This window comes from Bufo gargarizans, chromosome 1 (genome assembly GCF_014858855.1).
Source record: "Bufo gargarizans isolate SCDJY-AF-19 chromosome 1, ASM1485885v1, whole genome shotgun sequence".
Taxonomy (NCBI): domain Eukaryota; kingdom Metazoa; phylum Chordata; class Amphibia; order Anura; family Bufonidae; genus Bufo; species Bufo gargarizans.
Genome location: NC_058080.1, coordinates 575,314,584 through 575,335,152, shown reverse-complemented (window position 1 = coordinate 575,335,152; position 20,569 = coordinate 575,314,584). Strand labels below are relative to the sequence as shown.

Below are 20,569 nucleotides of genomic sequence, written 5' to 3'. Positions count from 1 at the left end.
CTTCCCACATTTGGTCATGTGACCATGAAGGAGCACGTGACCAGTGACATCACAGACCTCCATCTAACAGCTCCACTCTAGCATGTCTGAACTTGAGGCTGGGAGTCCATCGGCCGTTTCCATGCGGGATGTACAACAGCTTATCGCCAGGAAGGAAGAGATCGAGGCGCAGATAAAGGCTTACTATGAAGTCCTGGAGGATGTGAGTTGGCAGCCATTACACACGCAGTTCTCCCGTGCACAGGTGTCCTACGTGTATACCCGCTCTCCTCATATTATATACACGTTTAAACTAACTCATTTAATTTGCCTTCAGAAATAGCACCCATAGTCCAGTATGTAGCCCTGAGTCACCTGTGTGCAGGAGGCCCAGGCCTGGACCAGTCACCTGCTGCCTATCACGCCTGCAAAACTTATTATTTGTGTTGTATTTATTAGAGGTTGTTCAGTATTCGATTAAAGGCGTATGCTTTTTCCATAAACAGCGCCACAGTAGTCCTTGAGCCATGTCTGGTATTGCGTGTGACAAATACACTCTTCGCTCTTGTTTTTCCTCTTGCGGGCTACATGCTTTTTGGTCCTCTGAGGCATCTGTATTTGTAGTCTTCAGTAGCCATAGTTGTAGTCGGTTCAACGGCTGGCAACAATATGTCTGATGCTGGGAGTCCATCAGCCGTTTCCATGCGGGATCTAATCCCATGGACAGAAGTGCTGTTTTGGGGGGAGCCGAGGACAGTATTTTATTTTTTTTTTAATTTAACCCCTTTAATTTCTCATTGGGAACCTGTCCACTGACAGGCTGCTGTCCACATGTCGTTACTGGGGTGGATTGGCCATAGATCCTCCTGGGAAATTTTCCAGTCGGCCGATGCCTAGGAGGGCCACTCAAGCCCTCCTTACGGCCACCGGCGGGTACATAATGACATAATGATCCAATTCTCTCTTGCGCACCTAGCCAGCAGCCGGCGGTGTCCTCCTTAATTAAACTGTGGCACAGGTGGCAGTATATTGTGCGGCACTGTGGTATTGCTGGCCATGCCTGCTTCTGTCGTCCTTGTCTAATTATGTTGCCCTGCCTTCTGTCCATTCAGACCCACCTGCAACATGGTGCCACTTTTACTATTTTTTCCAGGTCCACTTTTAGTTCCCAGTCCGTCCCTGATAACAGCACTTCAGCCAATGTACTCCAGTGACCTGTATAGTTTGACAACGGTTACTGCTGGTGACTTGCTGTACTAGCACATGTGACCGCTAAGGCCATTGATTGGCTGCAGCAGTCACGAGACTAAGCCACTTCAGTCCAGCGGAAGCCCCAAGTGGGGGTCTCATCATGGACAGTGGGGGCATATCACTAGGATATGCCCCCATTGTCTTATAGATACGGGTCCCACCACTGGGTCTTGCACCTATATCGAGAACAGAGCCCTGCAAGTGTGGGAGGGCGCACTGCGCATGTGCAGCCACCCTCCATTAATTTTCTATGGGGCAGGCGAAAATAGCCGATCACTGGTGTCGGCCCCATAGAAATGAATAGGAGCGGGGGCCGCGCCGGAGTCCTCCTTGCGGGGCTCCATTCTCTATATAGGTGCGGGTCCCAACGGGACTGAGAGGCGGCCGCTTGCTCGGCCGCTCCATCCTCAATGCGCCTGCGCCGGGTGTAGATGTGACGTCATCGGCGCAGACGCATTGAAGATGGAGCGGCCGCCTCTCAGTGCGCCTGCGCAGATTGAAGATAGGTACGGCCGTGGCGCAGGCGCCGGATTTTGAATGCAAACAGGCAGGGCCAGCAGAGAACGATTCCGTTCCCTGGCCCTGTCAATCACAATGCGGAGGGGGCGTCATTAGGATCGGAGGATGCGGCTGCTACCAGCAAGTAGCCGCCCTACTTGCTGGTAGCAAGGTAATTTACATATTTTAAAAATACCTTTTTATCAAATTCTACTGGACCAAAATGATTATTTAGCTAACGTATGCAGAGATCGCAGTATAGGGATTATTAGTAAACAAAAAAAACAAAAACAAAAAACGGTTTAGTGGGCTGACGGAAGCCCTTTAACAATATTGCTATTTTCCTGTTTTGTTGTCAGGACCCTAATTGCAAAGCTGACCTGTAGTGCCGCAATATTGTTTTTGCGATTTGAACTAGTGTCTCAGAAACAATGGCAGACTGTCATTTAAGTGCTCCATTAGATACAGCCGTGTACGTGTAACCTAAGGCTACTTTCACACTAGCGTTTTTCTTTTCCGGCGCTGAGTTCCGTCCTAGGGGCTCAAATCTGGAAAATAACTGATCAGTTTTATCCACTGCATTCTGAATGGAGAGCAATCCGTTCAGGATGCATCAGGATGTCTTCAGTTCAGTCTTTTTGACTGATCAGGCAAAAGAGAAAACCGTAGCATGTTGTATTTTTACCTCCGGCCAAAAATCCTGAACACTTTGACTGAACGCCGGATCCGGTCTTTTTCCCATTGACTTGTATTAACGCCGGATCCGGCTTTTGCATGTTAAACCCGAAAAATGTGAAAAAATAGTTAGTCCATAAATGGCGGATCCGTTTTTTCCAATGCATTTTTTCATTGTGATCAAAATCCTGATCAGGATTCAAATGTAATTTGTTTTCACACGTTTTTCCGGATCCAGTGGGCAGTTCCGGTGTTGGAATTGAACGCCGGATTTAAACAACGCTAGTGTGAAAGTAGCCTAAAACTCTGTCTGTTTTGCGGTCCACAAAATGTTCATACCGGCTGTGCACATCCTGCACTTTTCGCGGGCCTCATTGTCAAAATGCCTATTCTTGTCTGTTTTGCAAGTTCTATAATCTGCGGCTGCCTGCATTTTTGCGACCCCATAGAAATTAATGGGTTTGCACGCAATCCTCAAAAAAAGGCGGATTGGAAGTGGACCGAATATACTATAATGTTAATGAGGACTTGCCATTAGTTTGTTAGTCTTATTCAAAGGCGAAAACCAGTATGGCTGCATTTCCTGTTGGCGAAACTGTCCACCTCTAAAGAACAGAAAAATGCCAATTTGTACGATCGTTGCCAAACTCTGCGTATCCGCTTCTGATTTAATATATGGCTGGTTATATGGTAGTGTATACATCCTCTGTAACATAGGACTACTATGCTGTCATGTAAGGACTCACTTTTCTGCATCTCCGTCTCACTGTGACAGCTGGAGTAATGCCACCGCTGGGGAATTAATATGAAATACTATATTCTTTGCTTTACACTTACACGCCTTTTTATTTTAATTTTCCAGCAAAAGAATATTGGAATGGAAGGACCCCTGGTTGACATGGAGGGATACCCAAGAGCAGACATTGATATTTACCAAGTGCGGACTGTGCGGCATAACATAATCTGTGAGTTTTACTTTATATTTACAGCAAGTGTGTGTGTGTGTGTGTGTGTGTGTGTATATATATATATATATATATATATATATATATATACTGTATTTTTTGCTATATAAGACGCACTCCCGGGGGGGAAATGGCAGTGCGTCTTATAAAGCGAACACTGCCATGTTTACTTTGGTGACGCTGATACATTGCGGCCTGCGATGTATCAGAGGGGTGGGAGGAGGGGACGGAGGCTGGCAACACTCGCGGCGGGGCCCGATGCAGTCACTGTACTGTAATACATTGGGGCCCCGTGCACAGCAATTTTCATATATACAGTCTACAATCTTCAAGCAGTGTCTCTGCTTTAAACTAGGGCAATCCTCTGTAGTAGTACAACTCAATATGAAAGCGTCAGGCAGGGCGGTAGCGTAACCTCGCGATTCTTACTCAGTCACACTCCTCCCACTTCATTCATGAAGGAGGAGCAGGAGCGTGAATGAGTGAGCATCGCAAGGTTACGCTGCCGCCCTGCCTGCCGCTTTCATAGTGAGTTGTACTGCTACAGAGGATTGCCCGAGTTTAAAGCAGAGACACTGCTTGAAGATTGTAGACTTTACATATGAAAACTGCTCCATAACACTCTTTCTTCTATAACAGTACTCACTATGAAAGCAGCGGGCAGGCCGGCACGTGACGTCACTCACTCGCATAAGGCTACGTGTACACAACGACATTTGTCCCGCAACAATAAGTCGCAACTACACTGCAACATTTGTTGCACTAATGTCGCGTGAGAATTTTTATAATGGCAGTCTATGGTGTCGCACTGCAACATACTGCGACGCAACAGTCGCAGAAAAATCCATCTCAAATGGATTTTCTGCAACTGTTATTTTCTGCAACTGTCGCAGTCGCAGCATGTTGCAGTGCGACACCATAGACTGCCATTATAAAAATTCTCACGCGACATTAGTGCAACAAAATGTTGCGCGACAAATGTCGTCGTGTAGACGTAGCCTTAATGAAGCTGGCAGGAGCGTGACTGAGTGACGTCACGTGGTGGCCGGACTGCTGCTTTCATAGTGAGTACTGTTATAGAAGAAAGCATAGCCATTAAAAGATTTTACATATAAAGGCCTCATGCACACGACCGTTGTTGTGTTCCGTTCCGCAAAATGGGGTTCCGTGATCCGTTTTTGTTTTCGTGTGTCTTCCTTTATTTTTGGAGGATCACCAGACATAAAGGAAAGTAAAAAAAAGTCTGACAGGTTTGCCATGCAAATGATAGGAAAAAAAACGTACGCGGATGAAAATCTTGTGTGCCGCTGCGTTTTTTTTGCGGTCCCATTGACTTGAATGGGTCCGCGAACCGTTTTCCGCAAAAATAATAGGACAGGTTATATTTTTTTGACGGACTGGAACCACGGATCACGGACGCGGATGACAAACGGTGCATTAGCTGAGTTTTCAACGGACCCATTGAAAGTCAATGGGTCCGCAGAATATCACAAAAAGGAACAACGGACACGGAATAAAACAACGGTCGTGTGCATGAGGCCAAAGTCTGCTGTGTGCACTGTGGTGTAATGGGGGTCACTATTCGCACAGGGACAATATACTGTGACCAGTGTAAGATTATAGTATGCTGGTCACAGTACATTGTCCCTGTGTGAATAGTGACCCCCATTACATAAGATACTATATGTGCGTCATCCGCAGGTCCCCCCCATAACAGTGCGTCATCCGCAGGTCCCCCCCATAACAGTGCGTCATCCGCAGGTCCCCCCCATAACAGTGCGTCATCCGCAGGTCCCCCCCCATAACAGTGCGTCATCCGCAGGTCCCCCCCATAACAGTGCGTCATCCGCAGGTCCCCCCCATTAGTTCAAAAGTGCACTTTTTGGTTCAAATTTTTTTTTAAGTTATTTTCCTCCTCAAAAATCTAGGTGCGTCTTATCATCAGGTCTTATAAAGCGAAAAATACGGTATATATATTAATAATATAATCTTTGAGTGGCTGGAACGAACTATAATGGCTAAAATGTTGAAATGCTCATTTTCTGGCTGTGACCTTATTGCTTCTTGTTATAGCTTATTCACACAGACCTTCCAATTTTTCCATGCGTTAAAAAAAAAAGAATATCTTCCGTGTGCCTTCTGCTTTTTTTTTTTTTTTTTATTGCTCCCATCAATAGAAATACCTATTCTAACCAGCAAAAATTGACCTTCAGTGAGATTAGATCAGGCGCATAGAACCACTGAAAAAAGCGGATGTGATTGGTATGCTCTCCTGTTTAAAAATGGATAGTACACAGCAGAGAAATACAGTATCTCACAAAAATGAGTACACCACTCACATTTTGGCGAATATTTTTTTTATTATATCTTTTCATGGGACAACACTTGAGGATTAGTGTTGAGCGAATAAAACTGTCTCCGTACAGTATTAGAATGTATGGGCTCCGTTGAGCCGAAGTAAGTTATTCACGAAGTTGCGTGTGACTAAATTGATTTAGACTAGTACCTCGGAACCGAAGCGGAGTTCGGTTTCAAGTTTTAAAGTGGTTTTACACTTTAGTTGTCAACTACCGAAGTTAGTGCGACTTCGTGAATAACTTACTTCGGCTTATTGCACGTGAATTTGTTGAATAACTTCGGTAGTTGAAAACTAAAGTGTAAAACCACTTTAAAACTTGAAACCGAACTCCGCTTCGGTTCTGAGGTACTAGTCTAAATCAATTACTGAAGTTATTCAACAAAGTCACATGCAACTTTGTGAATAACTTACCGTACTTCGGCTCATCAGAGCCCATACATTCTAATACTGTATGGAGACGAATCTCTGTACAGTATTATTTCAAAGTTTTGAATGAAGTGACTTCGGATTAAACATCCGAAGTTCGCTTTTCTCAACTCTACTGAGGATATAATACTTTGATGTAATGTAAAGTAGTCAGTGTACAGCTTATATAACAATGTAAATTTAGTGTGTCCTTAAAATAACACAACACACAGCCATTATTGTCTAAACCACCGGCAACGAATCTGAGTACACCCCTAAGTGAAAATTTGGTGTAATTGCTCCAACTCACTCTCGCTGGTCACTGGAAGTTCAACATGGCACCACATGGCAAAGACCTCTCTGAGGATCTGAAAAAAAAAAAATAGTTGTTCTACATAAAGATGGCCTAGCCTATAAGAAGATTGCCAACACCCTGAAACTGAGCTGCAGCACGATGACCAAGACCATATAGCGGTTTAACAAGACAGGTTCCACTCAGAAAAGGCCTCGCCATGGTCGACAGAAGTTGAGTGCACAAGCTCAGCGTCGTATCCAGAGGTTGTCTTTTCAAAATAGACGTATGAGTGCTGACTGCAGAGGTTAAAGGGATGGGGGGTCAGCCTGTCAGTGCTCAGACCATACGCCGCACACTGCATCAAATTGGTCTGCATGGCTGTTGTCCCAGAAGGAAGCCTCTTCTAAAGATGATGCACAAGAAAGTCCGCAAACAGTTTGCTGAAGGCAAGCAGATTAAGGACATGGTTTACTGGAGCGATGTCCTGTGGTCTGATTAGGCCAAGATAAACTTATTTGGTTCTGTTGGTGGCGGCAACCAGGTGAGGAATACAAAGACAAGTCTGTCTTGCCTACGGTCAATCATGGTGGTGGGAGTGTTATGGTTTGGGGCTTCACGAGTGCTGCCGGCTGTGGGGAGCTACAGTTCATTGAGGGAACCATGAATGCCAACATCTACTGTGACATACTGAAGCAGAGCATGATCTCCTACCTTTGGTCTTCAGGGCAGTATTACATGATAATGACCCCAAACGCACCTCCAAGACGACCACTGCCTTGCTAAAGGATCTAAGGGTAAAGGTGCTGGACTGGCCAAGCATGTCTCCGGACCTAAACCCTATTGAGCATCTGTGGGGCATTCTCAAACAGAATATGGAGGAGCGCAAGGTCTCTAACATCCACCAGCTCGGTGATGTTATGGAGGAGTGCAAGAGGATTCCAGTGGCAACCTGTGAAGCTCTAGTGAACTCTATGCCCAAGAGAGTTAAGGCAGTGCGGGAAGAAATGGTGGCCGCACAAAATATTGACTATTTGGGCACAATTTGGCCATTTTCACTTGGGGGTGTACTCACTTTTGTTGCCAGCGGTTTAGAAATGAATAGCTGTGTATTGAGGTATTTTGAGGGGACACCAAATTGACATTGTTATACAAGCTGTACACTGACTACTGTGCATTGTATCAAAGTGTCATATCTTTAGTTTTGGCCCATGAAAAAAATATAATGACATATTTACAAAAGGGGTGTGCTCACTTTTGTCAGATACTGTATAGGTGTGTGAATAAGCTATTATTTGGCGGAGTCTTCACCAACTTCATTATTTCTTTCTGGTTGCTGCAAGTTTCATATTATTATTTGGATTATCCACTGTTCAGTCAAACATTAAAATGTTATAACTGCTGACGAAGGTGAAGTGAATTAACATGGATTATCTTCTGACAAAGGAACATGGCAAAAAATAAAAAAGTGTTGGTTGGAGAAAAAATGGGCAAAGTGTGACTTTGACAAGGGCCAAATTGTTATGGGTGGACGACTGGGTTAGAGCAGCCCCAAAATTGTAGGTATAGTGGGGATCTTCCTGGTATGCAGCGGTTAGTACCTGCCAAAATTAGTCCAAGTAAAGACAACTGCATTTAATGGCGACAGGATCATGGGCACCCAAGGCTTATTGATGTCTGTCATGTCTGATCCCACAGAAGAGCTATTGTAGCACAAATTGCTGAAAAAGTTATCAGGTGTCTGAACAGGTACTGCAGCTTACTGCGCAGCCACAAGACCACCAAAAGCTCCTACAGTGAGCTTAAGAACTGTATTATGAAGCAGTGGAAGAAGGTGGCCTGGTCTGATAAATCAGTATATCTCTTACCTGCGGATGAGTTTGCACCAACATGGCTATTGGAAGAAGGGAAGTTGATGGAGACAGTGTGATTCTCTGGGCAACATTCTGCTGGGAAACCTTGTGTTCTGGCCATCATGTGGATGATACTTTGACACGTGCCACCTACCTAAACATTGTTGTAGACCAAGCATGTCAAACTCAAAGGCTAACATGGGCCAAAAAAAACAAAATTTAAGTTTATGTGGGCCGCATAAAAAAAAAAACGCCTGGCCGTGCGGAGGCGTGCGGATCCGTCCAGACTTACAATGGAAGTCAATGGGGACGGATCCGTTTGAAGATGACACAATATGGCTCAATCTTCAAACGGATCCGTCCCCCATTGACTTTCAATGTAAAAGTCTGGACGGATCCGTTCAGGCTACTTTCACAGTTAGAATTTTTTTTACAATATAATGCAGACGGATCCGTTCTGAACGGATCCACCGTCTGCATTATATGAGCGGATCCGTCTCAGACGGATCCGCTCTGAACGCAAGTGTGAAAGTAGCCTTAGGGGCGAGAACCTGGGATCTTTCATCCCTTGTCCTATTCAGCTCTATCAGGGGTGAATAGGACTTCACACTGTCCCTGCTGCTCTGTGCCTTGTGCACACAGCATCAGGGATGTTACCATGGCAACCAGGGCTTCTGTAGCGTCCTGGCTGCCATGGTAACTGATCGGAGCCCCAGGCTTACACAGCTGGGGCTCCGATCAGAAGCTGCCACTGCACCACCAATGAGGGGGAGGGGAGAGGTCCCTGTGGCCACTGCCACCAATGATTTCAATACTGGGCGGGTTGAGAGGGGCTGGCGCACTGTGCCACCAATGATTTTAATGGGATGGGGGGGTTGAGGGGGGGCACACTGCACCACCAATGATAAATTACCCCTTTATACAGGAGGCGGGTACTGGCAGATCAGCAGTTAACCCCTCAGGTGCGGCACCTAAGGGGTTAACTGCCTCTGATCGCAGCTTCCTGTCGGGCAGGGTGCCGGCAATGCGATTCTGCTGCCGGCACCCGCCTCCTGTATTGTGTTAAACTTCTTTCACTATCAGGCCACACAGAGCGGCGCCCAGCGATGTCTCAGCACTCGCCATTAGTCCTGGGCGCCGCTCGTTCGACTGCAGTGCTCCATTACTGTCTCCTGCTCCACATGCTGCTGATTACTATCGGAGCGATGGGAGGAGACATCAGCTTCACTAGTGGGCGTTCCTTCTTCCTGGCTGTAGCGCTGTCCAATCGCAGCGCAGGGAGAAGGAACGCCCACTAGTGAAGCTGATGTCTACTCCCATCGCTCCGATAGTAAGCAGCATGTGGGGCAGGAGAGGAGACAGTAATGGGGCACTGCGGGCGAACGGAGCGGCGCCCAGGACTAATGGTGAGTGCTGGGCGCCGCTCTGTGTGGAAATAGTCCAATCATTGGTGGCGCAGTGCGCCCGCCCGTCCCTCCCCCCCCCCCCCCTTATTCTCATTGGTGGCGCAGTGCGCCCGCCCCTCCTCCCCCCCTCTATTCTCATTGGTGGCGCAGTGCGCCCGCCCCCCCTCCCCCCTCTTCTCATTGGTGGCAGCGGCAGCAGCACAGGGGGAGGGAGGACAGCTTCCTTCTCCCCGTGCTGCTGAGAGAACATGAGCGCGCCGATAGCAGCGCGCTCATGTTCAGAAATACTTGCCGGGCCGCAAAGATATTCATTGCGGGCCGCATGTTTGACACCCATGTTGTAGACCAACTACGGTACATTCCTTTATGTCCGCTTCATTCTCTAATAGTAGGATAATGCTCAGGATTTCAGGGTGTTTGCTTGGCTTCCGATTTCTCCAAATCCAAGTCCGAACCAGCATCTGTAGGATGTGCTGGAAAAACAAGTTTGATCCAAAGTGGGCCCACCCCACAACCTAACCCTTTCAAGACTGAGACTATTTTCATATTTTTCTTTTTTATGTTTTGTTTCCCGCCTACCAAGGGCCATAACTTTAACTTTTTGTTCACATAGCTATATCAGGTTGTTTTTTTTTTTTTTTTTTTTTTTTTTGTGGAACATGTATTTTTTTTAATGGCACCATTTGATTTACCATATCTTGTGTAGGAAAATGAGAAAAAATTCTTGGTGGGGAGAAATTAGAGAAAAATTGAAATGCTGGCATTGTTCTTTGGGTTTTGTTTTTATGGTGTTGTTTTGCTAATAGGGATATGACAGTCTTTTTCTGCTGGTGAGTACGATTTCAGGAACACCAAATTTATGTAGCACAGATAGCCCTAGGAAGCAGACGTTCCTGGTGAGGAGTGTAACTTGACCAAAAAACAACAAATCAGCTATTTAGTTTTTTTTTCCAATTACGGTGATAAATATTTTTAGATTTTAATAGTTTGGACATTTTTCAGTTTCTCATTATTATGTTTTTTTTTTGTTTTTATAGGTAAAATTGGGAAAGGGGAGAGAATTTATTTTATATTAGTGTTTTTTTTTTAAATAGTTTTTAACTTTTTTTTTATTTATTTTTTATTGTCAGTAGTATAGTATTGCGGACTTTGGGATTTTACTGGCTTCCTGCTAACAGGAATCCTCTAAAGTACAGCGCTCAGCTATCTCTGGAACTCCCATAGAAATGAATTGAGTGGCCGCACACATGCCTGACTGGCTACTCCGTTCATTCCACGGGGGAGGGGGGGGCTTTACTGGATACGATGCCTGCATTCTTGTGATTGGTGGGGATCCCAGAAGTATCCTGTGGATAGGGAATAACTTTATATAACTGCAATACCCCTGTAAGCCCCTTTTACTATGGCTGGCCTGGGAGCCTTCACAAGGTCCAACGTTGCCATAGCATCTGACTGGAACCCTGCAATTTTACCTCAGTAGGTCCGATCGGAGGACAGAGGGAGTCCTCTGTCTGTAACTGCCCAGCTCACCTCAATATGCATCTATGGCCAGGCTAATTTAGCAGGCCGCTTATGTTAGTTGTACAGAACGATATTATTTGGTAATCTATTCTACAGTTTCTTATTATATATGTGCACTGGACATGATATATACAGTACGTAATTTGATTCTCATATTTTAAGGTTTGCAGAATGATCATAAATCCATCATGAAAGACATTGAAGAGGCCTTGCACAACCTACATGCTCGGGACAAAGAAAAGAGACAGAAAGATGAGGCCGAGGCCAATGCTGAAGCACTACAAGACGAGCAGTCTTTACCTGATGCCTTTGCCAGAGTTGACGCAGTCACCCCAGGATCTCCAGCTAGTATGTGTGTAAGTGGACTTGACTTGGCTTCCGAAAAGAATGGGTCCTGTGCCTTGTGGCAAAGAAATACACTCATTAACAAAAAAACAAAGCATCCAGATAGAAATGTCTGGTTACGGCAAAACTTGCCATGCAGTTATGTCTCGGACAGATATGTAAATGATGACAGGTGCTATGCTATGCTCTTGTTAGAGCGAGATCGTTGACTGCTGGATAGGCATACAATGAGGGGGGGTGCATCATTGGACTGTGGGAAGCAGGATGGTCGTTTCAACGAATTACCTGCCATCTAGGCCGTTCTGAGCTAGCTGTTAGGAGGTGTTGGGAGCGCACACACATGGTGAACAGGTCCCAGTCGGTCGAGACAGCTCACCAGTAGAGAGGATTGTTGGATCGGCTGACAATCACGAGCAGCTTGCACAATTTCTTAGTCCACCATGCCACAGGTGGCACCTCCATCACACATCGCTGTCTCTGGCCAGGCGATTTCCAGGCTCTTTAGCAGAAGAAAATGGTGCCATGGAGCCTATTACAAGTACTGCCATTGACAGCCACCCACCTCCACCTTGGTTTGCAGTGGTCTATAGGAAAAACTAGGGGGTACACTAGAGTTCTAGCCGCGGTATTAAGACCAGAAGAGAAATGAAACAACCGCACAAAAAGGCTGCACATCGCCCTCTTAAAAATAAATTCATATATTTTAATTAAACAACAGCAGCAAAAAAAGGTTAAAAACATTGTATGCAATAAAGATCTTGTGCCGGACCAAAATGTATGTCCAGTTCACACCATATGCACTCCAGGTCCTAAAGTATGGACTAATATGTGTTGCCAGATAAATATGACCTCAAATAAATATTACAAACTACTCGTCTAATGCAGGTTCAGGCAAGCATAGTGCATAGGTAGAACGCCCCGCGCGTATCACTGCAATCGCCAGCTTCCTGGACCCCTAAGGAATGCATATGGCTGTGAACTGGACATACATTTTGGTCCGGCACAAGATCTTTATTGCATACAATGTTTTTAACCCTTTTTTGCTTTGTTTAATACAAATATATGAATTTATTTTTAAGATGGTGATGTGCAGCCTTTTTGTGCGGTTGTTTGGTGGTTTGCAGTTGTGTCGTGAACGAGAAACCTGGACTGCTACAGAAGGAACTGTATAGTCTTTAACGATGAATCCGGGTTCTGTTTGGGATCCCTCAATGGTCGGGTTTGAGTATGGAGGCTTCGTGCTGACCATTTCAGTCCTGTCTAGCAACCAGTTAGAATAATCCATTCATTTACCAAGTGAGCTTTGATAAATGAAACGTGGGATCTGATTGGTTACTATGAGCAACTAAGCCAGTTTTCCTTTACACTAGTTTTCATAAACCTTCCCCACAGTGTTCTGTCAAAAAAGACGTCGTGTGAAACCACCCTTAGGCCCTGTTCACACCAAATCTTTTGCAGGTAGATTTTGGGACGGGCTCTGCGCCAAGAAGTCACCTGGTTGCCACACGACCTCCGCTTGCCATTGTTTTTACTATGAGGCCTCGCTGCTGTTGATGCAGCCGCAGTGTATTGCTGCGACCAGGTTTCCACTCTTGGTATTACTCCATTGAATGGGGTCAAACCGCGAACGGTTGTTTAAGTTATTTTTGGCATTGCAGCTACAAAATGCTTATTGCCTCTTTTATTAATTGCATCACATTTCTCACGCAGTGGAAGATAAATCCTGGCTTGTAAGACACGTGTGATGCATAGTTTAATTATGTTATGGATGTGCAAGAAATATATATATATCCTAGTCTAGTGAAGGATTGTTTATTAATTACTGATCTTCTGGAGCAATATAACATGAAACTTATGCCAGGCGTTTTCTTACTGCGGTATTCTCTTACAGTAATTGTTTTTGCTATGGCAGGTGAGTATTTAGGCCTCTCAGGTATGTGGTGCTTTGAGCAGGAATGAGACCTACACAAGGATGCTGCTTTTAATCATTGGAGTGAATGCTATTGATGTTGAGAAACCAGTATGAGGCAGTTCTCTGTAAAGAAGACATTTTACCATCTGGTGTCCATCGAATCTGCTCGTTCCAGTGACATCTGTTGTGGGGTGGAAGGCAGCCCCATCTTCAGTATAATGCCGAGTCAAACCTCCCCCCGGTTATATATGGCTTTTATTTATCTGCCTTTAGTGTTGGACTTGCATACATTAACTCTTGAACAAGAAAAATGTCGTACTGTAAATCCTAACCCCTTTAAGGGGGTTTCCCACTATCTGTACTTATTGCTATACTCCGCAGTCTGATAGAAGTGAATGGAGACGTGGTCACACACGTGCACCACCCCCCAAGGGTGGATTTGGCTTTTTTGGGCCTCCTGGGAGCCCTTGTAGTATTGCTAGACTCCGCTAATATGGCAACCACTTATGTGAACCCCCACACAGTATATTGCCTGCTTATATGCTTCACACACAGTATTATACCCCTCAAACAATACATTGCACCCTGCTGGGTGTCTCATACAGAATAATGTCCCTTACATGTGCCCCAATACACTATAGTAACTGTGCTTCTCGCCCAGTATAACTCCCCCTTGCACGTTCTTCTCGCCCAGTAAATTTTTTAATGCCCTATTTCCCCCCCCCCACCCCCCACCATTGACCTCTGCATCTAGGCACTCGCTACACTGACCTGATGTCACACAGCGTCATGTGCCAGTGCACAGCTACGCACACTACGTCCTGTCCTGACGGGCCCAGGGAGCGGTGAGTAATACCAGTGTTGGACTAGGAGAACTATACCCACCGCTCCCTGGGCCCTGAAAATAAATCCATTTGTACTCCTATTGGGCCCTGTAACAGCTGCTTCCTCTGCTGACAAGGTAGCTACGCCCCTGCCTGTTCTATAGTGTACGTCTGGATACAAATTTGCACTGAGACACTGCAACCATTTAGTAGTTTGCATTATTTGGTCTAGTGTTTTAAACTGGTTTTAAAAACTTTCTAAGAAACTTCCAGACTGCTTGCTTATGATCTGATGCATAGACTGCAGCCATTCTTTATCATATGAAGTGGAGGCCCTGTATGAGAAAGCTAAGCATGATAGTTCTTTAATATGTGATTGCTGATATTTGCTCTCCAACTATTCCCACATTTTCCAGCGTATGGAATGGCAATCTGCCTTCCCCAAAAGGCAATCTGCTTTACAGATACATCTGCTTCTTTTTAGGAATAAATAAGTACAATTTAACAGCAGTGCTGCTGTGCATGGAAAGCAACGAGCAGCTCGGTGCTACCAACTTATCCAATACCGCCAATGATAATGGAAATTAATAATGTGCGGCCACCGTAGATGTGCCTACAGGACATAGTGCCACAGCGGGGATCCACTGGCATCTCATTCTCCATTGCTGGCGATGTGACATTGTAAACTGCTGGTTTGGAGAATCGCATGGTCTCTATGAAGATCTCGATGTGTAGTATTACTTTTTGATATTTTTTCTTTTTTCCTTAGGGGTTGCAGGTTGGAGATGAAATAATTGCATTCGGTTCAGTAAATACCAACAATTTTCAGACATTGCAGAATATTGCCAGTGTGGTACAGCACAGCGAGGGGGTAAGTGCACGTTCATGCTGCACAACGGACGTCCTGGGCGTGAAATGTTCAAGTATTTGTTAATTGTCAGTTCTCTTGTGATTTCAGAGACCATTAAGTGTGACTGTGGTTCGAGGTGGAAAGTCTGTTCATTTGGGGCTCACACCTCAACGATGGAACGGCAAAGGGCTTTTAGGGTAGGTCAAATTGATATTATCATCATTTAATCAGTATTATTAGGCTACTTTCACACTGGCGTTTCTGGGTCCGCTTCTGAGATCCGTTTCAGGGTTCTCACAATTGGCCCAAAACGGATCAGTTCAGCCCCAATGCATTCTGAATGGATAAGGATCCGTTCAGAATGCATCAGTTTGGCTGCGTTTGGTCTCCGTTGCAGCGTTTTGGTGACCGTCTGACTATGCGGAGCCAATGTAAGTCAAGACGGAACTGTTTTTTTTTTTTTTTTTTTTTTTTTTTTTTATGAATAATGCAAACGGATCCGTTATGAACGGATACAAGCGTTTGCATTATTGGTGCGGATCCATCTGTGCAGATACAAGACGGATCCGCACCAAACGCGAGTGTAAAAGTAGCCTTACTCGTGCACACCCTGAATATTGTTTTAAAAAGTTTACCCACTAACACCACCCCTTTAAGCACTAGACATAAAAAAGAACACTACTTATTCCCCATTCTCAGGTATCTGATCCGTGGTTGTCCAACCTTTGGGACCTCCAGCAGTCGCAAAATTGAAGTTCCCGCAGTCCCCTTTAAGAATGGAGCCATGGTGTGCATGCCGGACCACTGCTACATTATCTTCTATGGCACTGCCAGAAATAGTGGCCAGTACTGTACTTGGCAGTCCGGTAAAAGTGAGTGGGATTCACAAATGCGCACCATGGCTCTGTTTTCTTAGGGGACTGTGGGACCTTCATTTTCGTGATTGCTGGGGGTCCCAGAGGCAGGCTGCCTGGCAATCAGATACTTATCCACATTAGAGTTGTTGCGATACCAAATTTTTTATTCGGTTTCGATACCATGAAAAAGTATTGCGATACTCGATACCACGCAAAAAAAAAAAAAAAAAAAAAAACACGTGCATTCCGGCGTTCACCACCTAGATTTTTTTTTTTTTTATATTTTAATAGTTTGTACTTTTCTGACGTGGCGATATGTAATATGTTTATTTATATATTTAATATATGTGAAATTGGGAAAAGGGGGTGATTTATACTTCATATTTTGGTGGGGGTTTTTTTTCCTTTTTTTTTTTTTTTTTTTTTTTTTTTTTTTTTTTTTTTTTTTTACGCTTTTTATTTAATAACTATTTCCCCCCTTAGGCTACTTTCACACTAGCGTTCGGGTGTCCGCTTGTGAGCTCCGTTTGAAGGGGCTCACAAGCGGCCCCGAACGTATCCGTCCAGCCCTAATGCATTCTGAGTGGATGCGGATCCGCTCAGAATGCATCAGTCTGGTACCGGGTGTCCGCCTGGCCGTGCGGAGGCGAGCAGATCCGTCCAGACTTACAATGGAAGTCAATGGGGACGGATCCGTTTGAAGATGACACAATATGGCTCAATCTTCAAACGGATCCGTCCCCCATTGACTTTCAATGTAAAAGTCTGGACGGATCCGTTCAGGCTACTTTCACAGTTATAATTTTTTTTACAATATAATGCAGACGGATCCGTTCTGAACGGATCCACCGTCTGCATTATATGAGCGGATCCGTCTCAGACGGCTCCGCTCTGAACGCAAGTGTGAAAGTAGCCTTAGGGGCTAGAACCTGGGATCTTTCATCCCTTGTCCTATTCAGCTCTATCAGGGTGAATAGGACTTCACACTGTCCCTGCTGCTCTGTGCCTTGTGCACACAGCATCAGGGATGTTACCATGGCAACCAGGGCTTCTGTAGCGTCCTGGCTGCCATGGTAACTGATCGGAGCCCCAGGCTTACACAGCTGGGGCTCCGATCAGAAGCTGCCACTGCACCACCAATGAGGGGGAGGGGAGAGGTCCCTGTGGCCACTGCCATCAATGATTTTAATACTGGGGGGGTTGAGAGGGGCTGGCGCACTGTGCCACCAATGATTTTAATGGGATGGGGGGTTGAGGGGGGGGGGCACACTGCACCACCAATGATAAATTACCCCTTTATACAGGAGGCTGGTACTGGCAGATCAGCAGTTAACCCCTCAGGTGCGGCACCTAAGGGGTTAACTGCCTCTGATCGCAGCTCCCTGTCAGCGGCAGGGTGTCGGCAATGCGATTCTGCTGCCGGCACCCACCTCCTGTATTGTGTTAAAGACTGACTTTCACTATCAGGCCACACAGAGCGGCGCCCAGCGATGTCTCCGCACTCACCATTAGTCCTGGGCGCCGCTCCGTTCGCCCGCAGTGCTCCATTACTGTCTCCTGCTCCACATGCTGCTGATTACTATCGGAGCGATGGGAGGAGACATCAGCTTCACTAATGGGCGTTCCTTCTCCCTGCGCTGCGATTGGACAGCGCTACAGCCAGGGAGAAGGAACGCCCACTAGTGAAGCTGATGTCCCCTCCCATCGCCCCGATAGTAATCAGCAGCATGTGGAGCAGGAGAGGAGACAGTAATGGGGCACTGCGGGCGAACGAAGCGGCGCCCAGGAATAATCGTGAGTACTGAGACATTGCTGGGCGCCGCTCGGTGTGGGAAATGGGAATAGTCCTATCATTGGTGGCTCAGTGCGCCCGCCCCTCCTCCGCCCCTCTCTCCTCATTGGTGGCGCAGTGAGACGACAATATGGTACATGATGACCTCTTTCTATCATAGCTAGAACCAGCCCCGATTCTCACATGGATCCAGAGATCTCCTCATTCATTGCTCCCATTGTTCTGCTAGATTTATTTGTGCTGCAGCTCTCTCCCATCACAGCCCAGGGGGGTGTCCTTTCTGCTGCAGCTCTCTCCCATCACAGCCCAGGAGGGTGAACTTTCTGCTGCAGCTCTCTCCTATCACAACTCTGGGGGGGGGGGGGGGGGTCCTTTCTACTGCAGCTTTCTCTGTATCACAGCCCGGGGGGGGGGTCCTTTCTACTGCAGCTTTCTCTGTATCACAGCCCAGGGGGGTGTCCTTTCTACTGCAGCTTTCTCTGTATCACAGCCCAGGGGGGTGTCCTTTCTGCTGCAGCTCTCTCCCATCACAGCCCAGGGGGGTGAACTTTCTGCTGCAGTTCTCTCCTATCACAACTCTGGGGGGGTGTCCTTTCTAGTGCAGCTTTCTCTCCCATCACAGCTCAGGGGGGTGTCCTTTCTACTGCAGCTTTCTCAGCATCACAGCCCGGGGGGGTGTCCTTTCTACTGCAGCTTTCTCAGTATCACAGCTCGGGGGAGGGGGGGTCCATCTGCAGCTCTCTCCATGTAACTGTCACCGCTTCTAACAGTAGATATGACTGATGGCAGTTGAAGGATGGAACGGAGTATGTGTCTTCGAGACGGACAGAGAAATGAGGAAAACGGCAGATGGTGCTATTTAGATACATTTTATTGAATAGCTTAGTGGCTATACTAAATTAGTATTTACATACATTCACAATGTTGTCCAGGTGCTGGTTTACAAAATGTAGAATATTCTTCATGGGACAACCTTGCCACTTGCATGCTCCATGCATGGAAGTTTTAATTCAGCCCAGCCATTAGACAGTGACGCTTTATACTCTACATCCAGTTCCTGTATAAATCCATTTCATTATGTGGCGGTGCTTACTAACACAAGCCTCCTTGGGAGACGGCTCCTCCAGTTGGAAGGGATCTAGTCCCATAACTGTCCCTGCACTGCTGCAGTAACTTGCTGTAGACGCGTTTTGGCTCTAGACCCCTGTAGCCTCAGTTTCTCCTAGGACTGTACTGGCGTCAGAGTGGATAAAATATACATATGGATACAGGTGGCTAGGCTGGGTGATGACTGAATCTTATTGCAGACATGCGCCAAGGTTGTCGACCAGCGATTTTAGGTCTGAATGATGCCTCCAATGTAACGCATTTTAAATGTGACGAGCACAGTGACACGCTTCTTAAACATGACCGCTAAGGCCAGTGATTGGCCATAGCAGTTTCCGGACCAGCAGGGACTGGGAACGGGCTCTGGTGCAGGAACAATGGGACTACAGACAGATTTTTTTTCGTTTTCTTTTTTATTGGGCACAGGTTCCAAAGATTGGGTTGGTTGGTTCCTAGACTGGACCTTTAACCTGTTCCTTCTACGTGAATCTGTGTGATATAAAATCTCTGTCTCTGTTCTTCTCAGGTGTAACATCATTCCAATAAAAAGATGAAGCTCTCAAATGTCTAAGGCGGAAGTTGTGTTGCCTGCGGGTAAAGTTTTGGAACGTGGACTGATCTTTAGAAGAACCTGCATTGCTTTAAGAATTGGACTTCTCTTTCTTAGCCTTCTTTTGAAGCTCTGAGTAAAACAGTGTATGATTTTATATAGTTTGCGTCATGGAAGCCATGTTGTGGGATTGAGAAATGCTAGTAAAATATCTGAGACTTGCACTGGCCTAATATTCCCTTCTCCAGTGCACATTATGTGGCAACATGAGGGGAAGAGGTAGCTGGTAGTGTGTCCCCAAAATATATTCTACCAGTATTCCTGTAGGGGTTCTTTCACACTTGTGGTGTTGAGTACGGTATTGAGATCCGGCAGAGGATCTCAATATGGAAATGAAACGTCCGTTTTGATTTTGCACATCAGGATGCATCCGTTCTGTTAGGGTGCAGTTGTGTGAAATCAAAACGGAAAAAAAATGGATCCATCACTAAATACATTGAAAGTCAATAGGCTTCTAAGAAAAATTAATCCGTCACCATTGCCTTACATTGTTTTCAGTGCCGGATCCGTTTTTTTCCTATTTTTATGACCGGACGACATCCTGAACGGATCTCTTTCCATTCAGAATGCATGACGACTAAACGGAAACATTTTTTTCCGGTATTAGATCCTCTGCCGGATCTTTATACTGGAAAACAACAACAACGCAAATGTGAAAGTAGCCTAAAGTGACCACACTTGTCTCTACAGAAGGGCTTACTGCCCTGAAATCTTATTTTAGCACTGCCTATAAAGCTGTACAGTTTATTGCGGGAGTTGGGCTACTTTCACACTAGCGTTTACATTTTCCGGTATTGAGATCCGGCAGAGGATCTTAATATCGGAGAAAAGCGCTTCTGTTTTGTCCCCGTTCGTTGTCAGTGGGAACAAAACCGAATTGAACAGAACGGAATGCTCCAAAATGCATTCTGTTCCATTTGGTTGCGTTCTGTTGCGGTTTTCTTTCTGTCATGGGATGCGGAGCAAAACGGATCCTGCATAACCCACAATGCAAGTCAATGGGGACGGATCAGTTTTCTCAGACGCAATAGAAAACTGATCCATTGACTTTCAATGGTGTTCATGACG

The 20,569-nt window shown here is 45.9% G+C and overlaps 1 protein-coding gene across 1 annotated transcript; it reads left to right on the top strand.

Annotated features, from left to right (window-relative positions):
- Positions 1 to 37: 37 nt before the first annotated feature.
- Positions 38 to 19,830, top strand: PSMD9 (proteasome 26S subunit, non-ATPase 9). The gene is made up of 6 exons (XM_044290499.1): positions 38 to 202; positions 3,266 to 3,368; positions 11,367 to 11,560; positions 15,055 to 15,156; positions 15,244 to 15,332; positions 19,418 to 19,830. The coding sequence occupies exons 1-6, from the start codon at positions 83 to 85 to the stop codon at positions 19,443 to 19,445; spliced, it is 636 nt and encodes a 211-aa protein (XP_044146434.1). The 5' UTR covers positions 38 to 82; the 3' UTR covers positions 19,446 to 19,830.
- Positions 19,831 to 20,569: the final 739 nt, after the last annotated feature.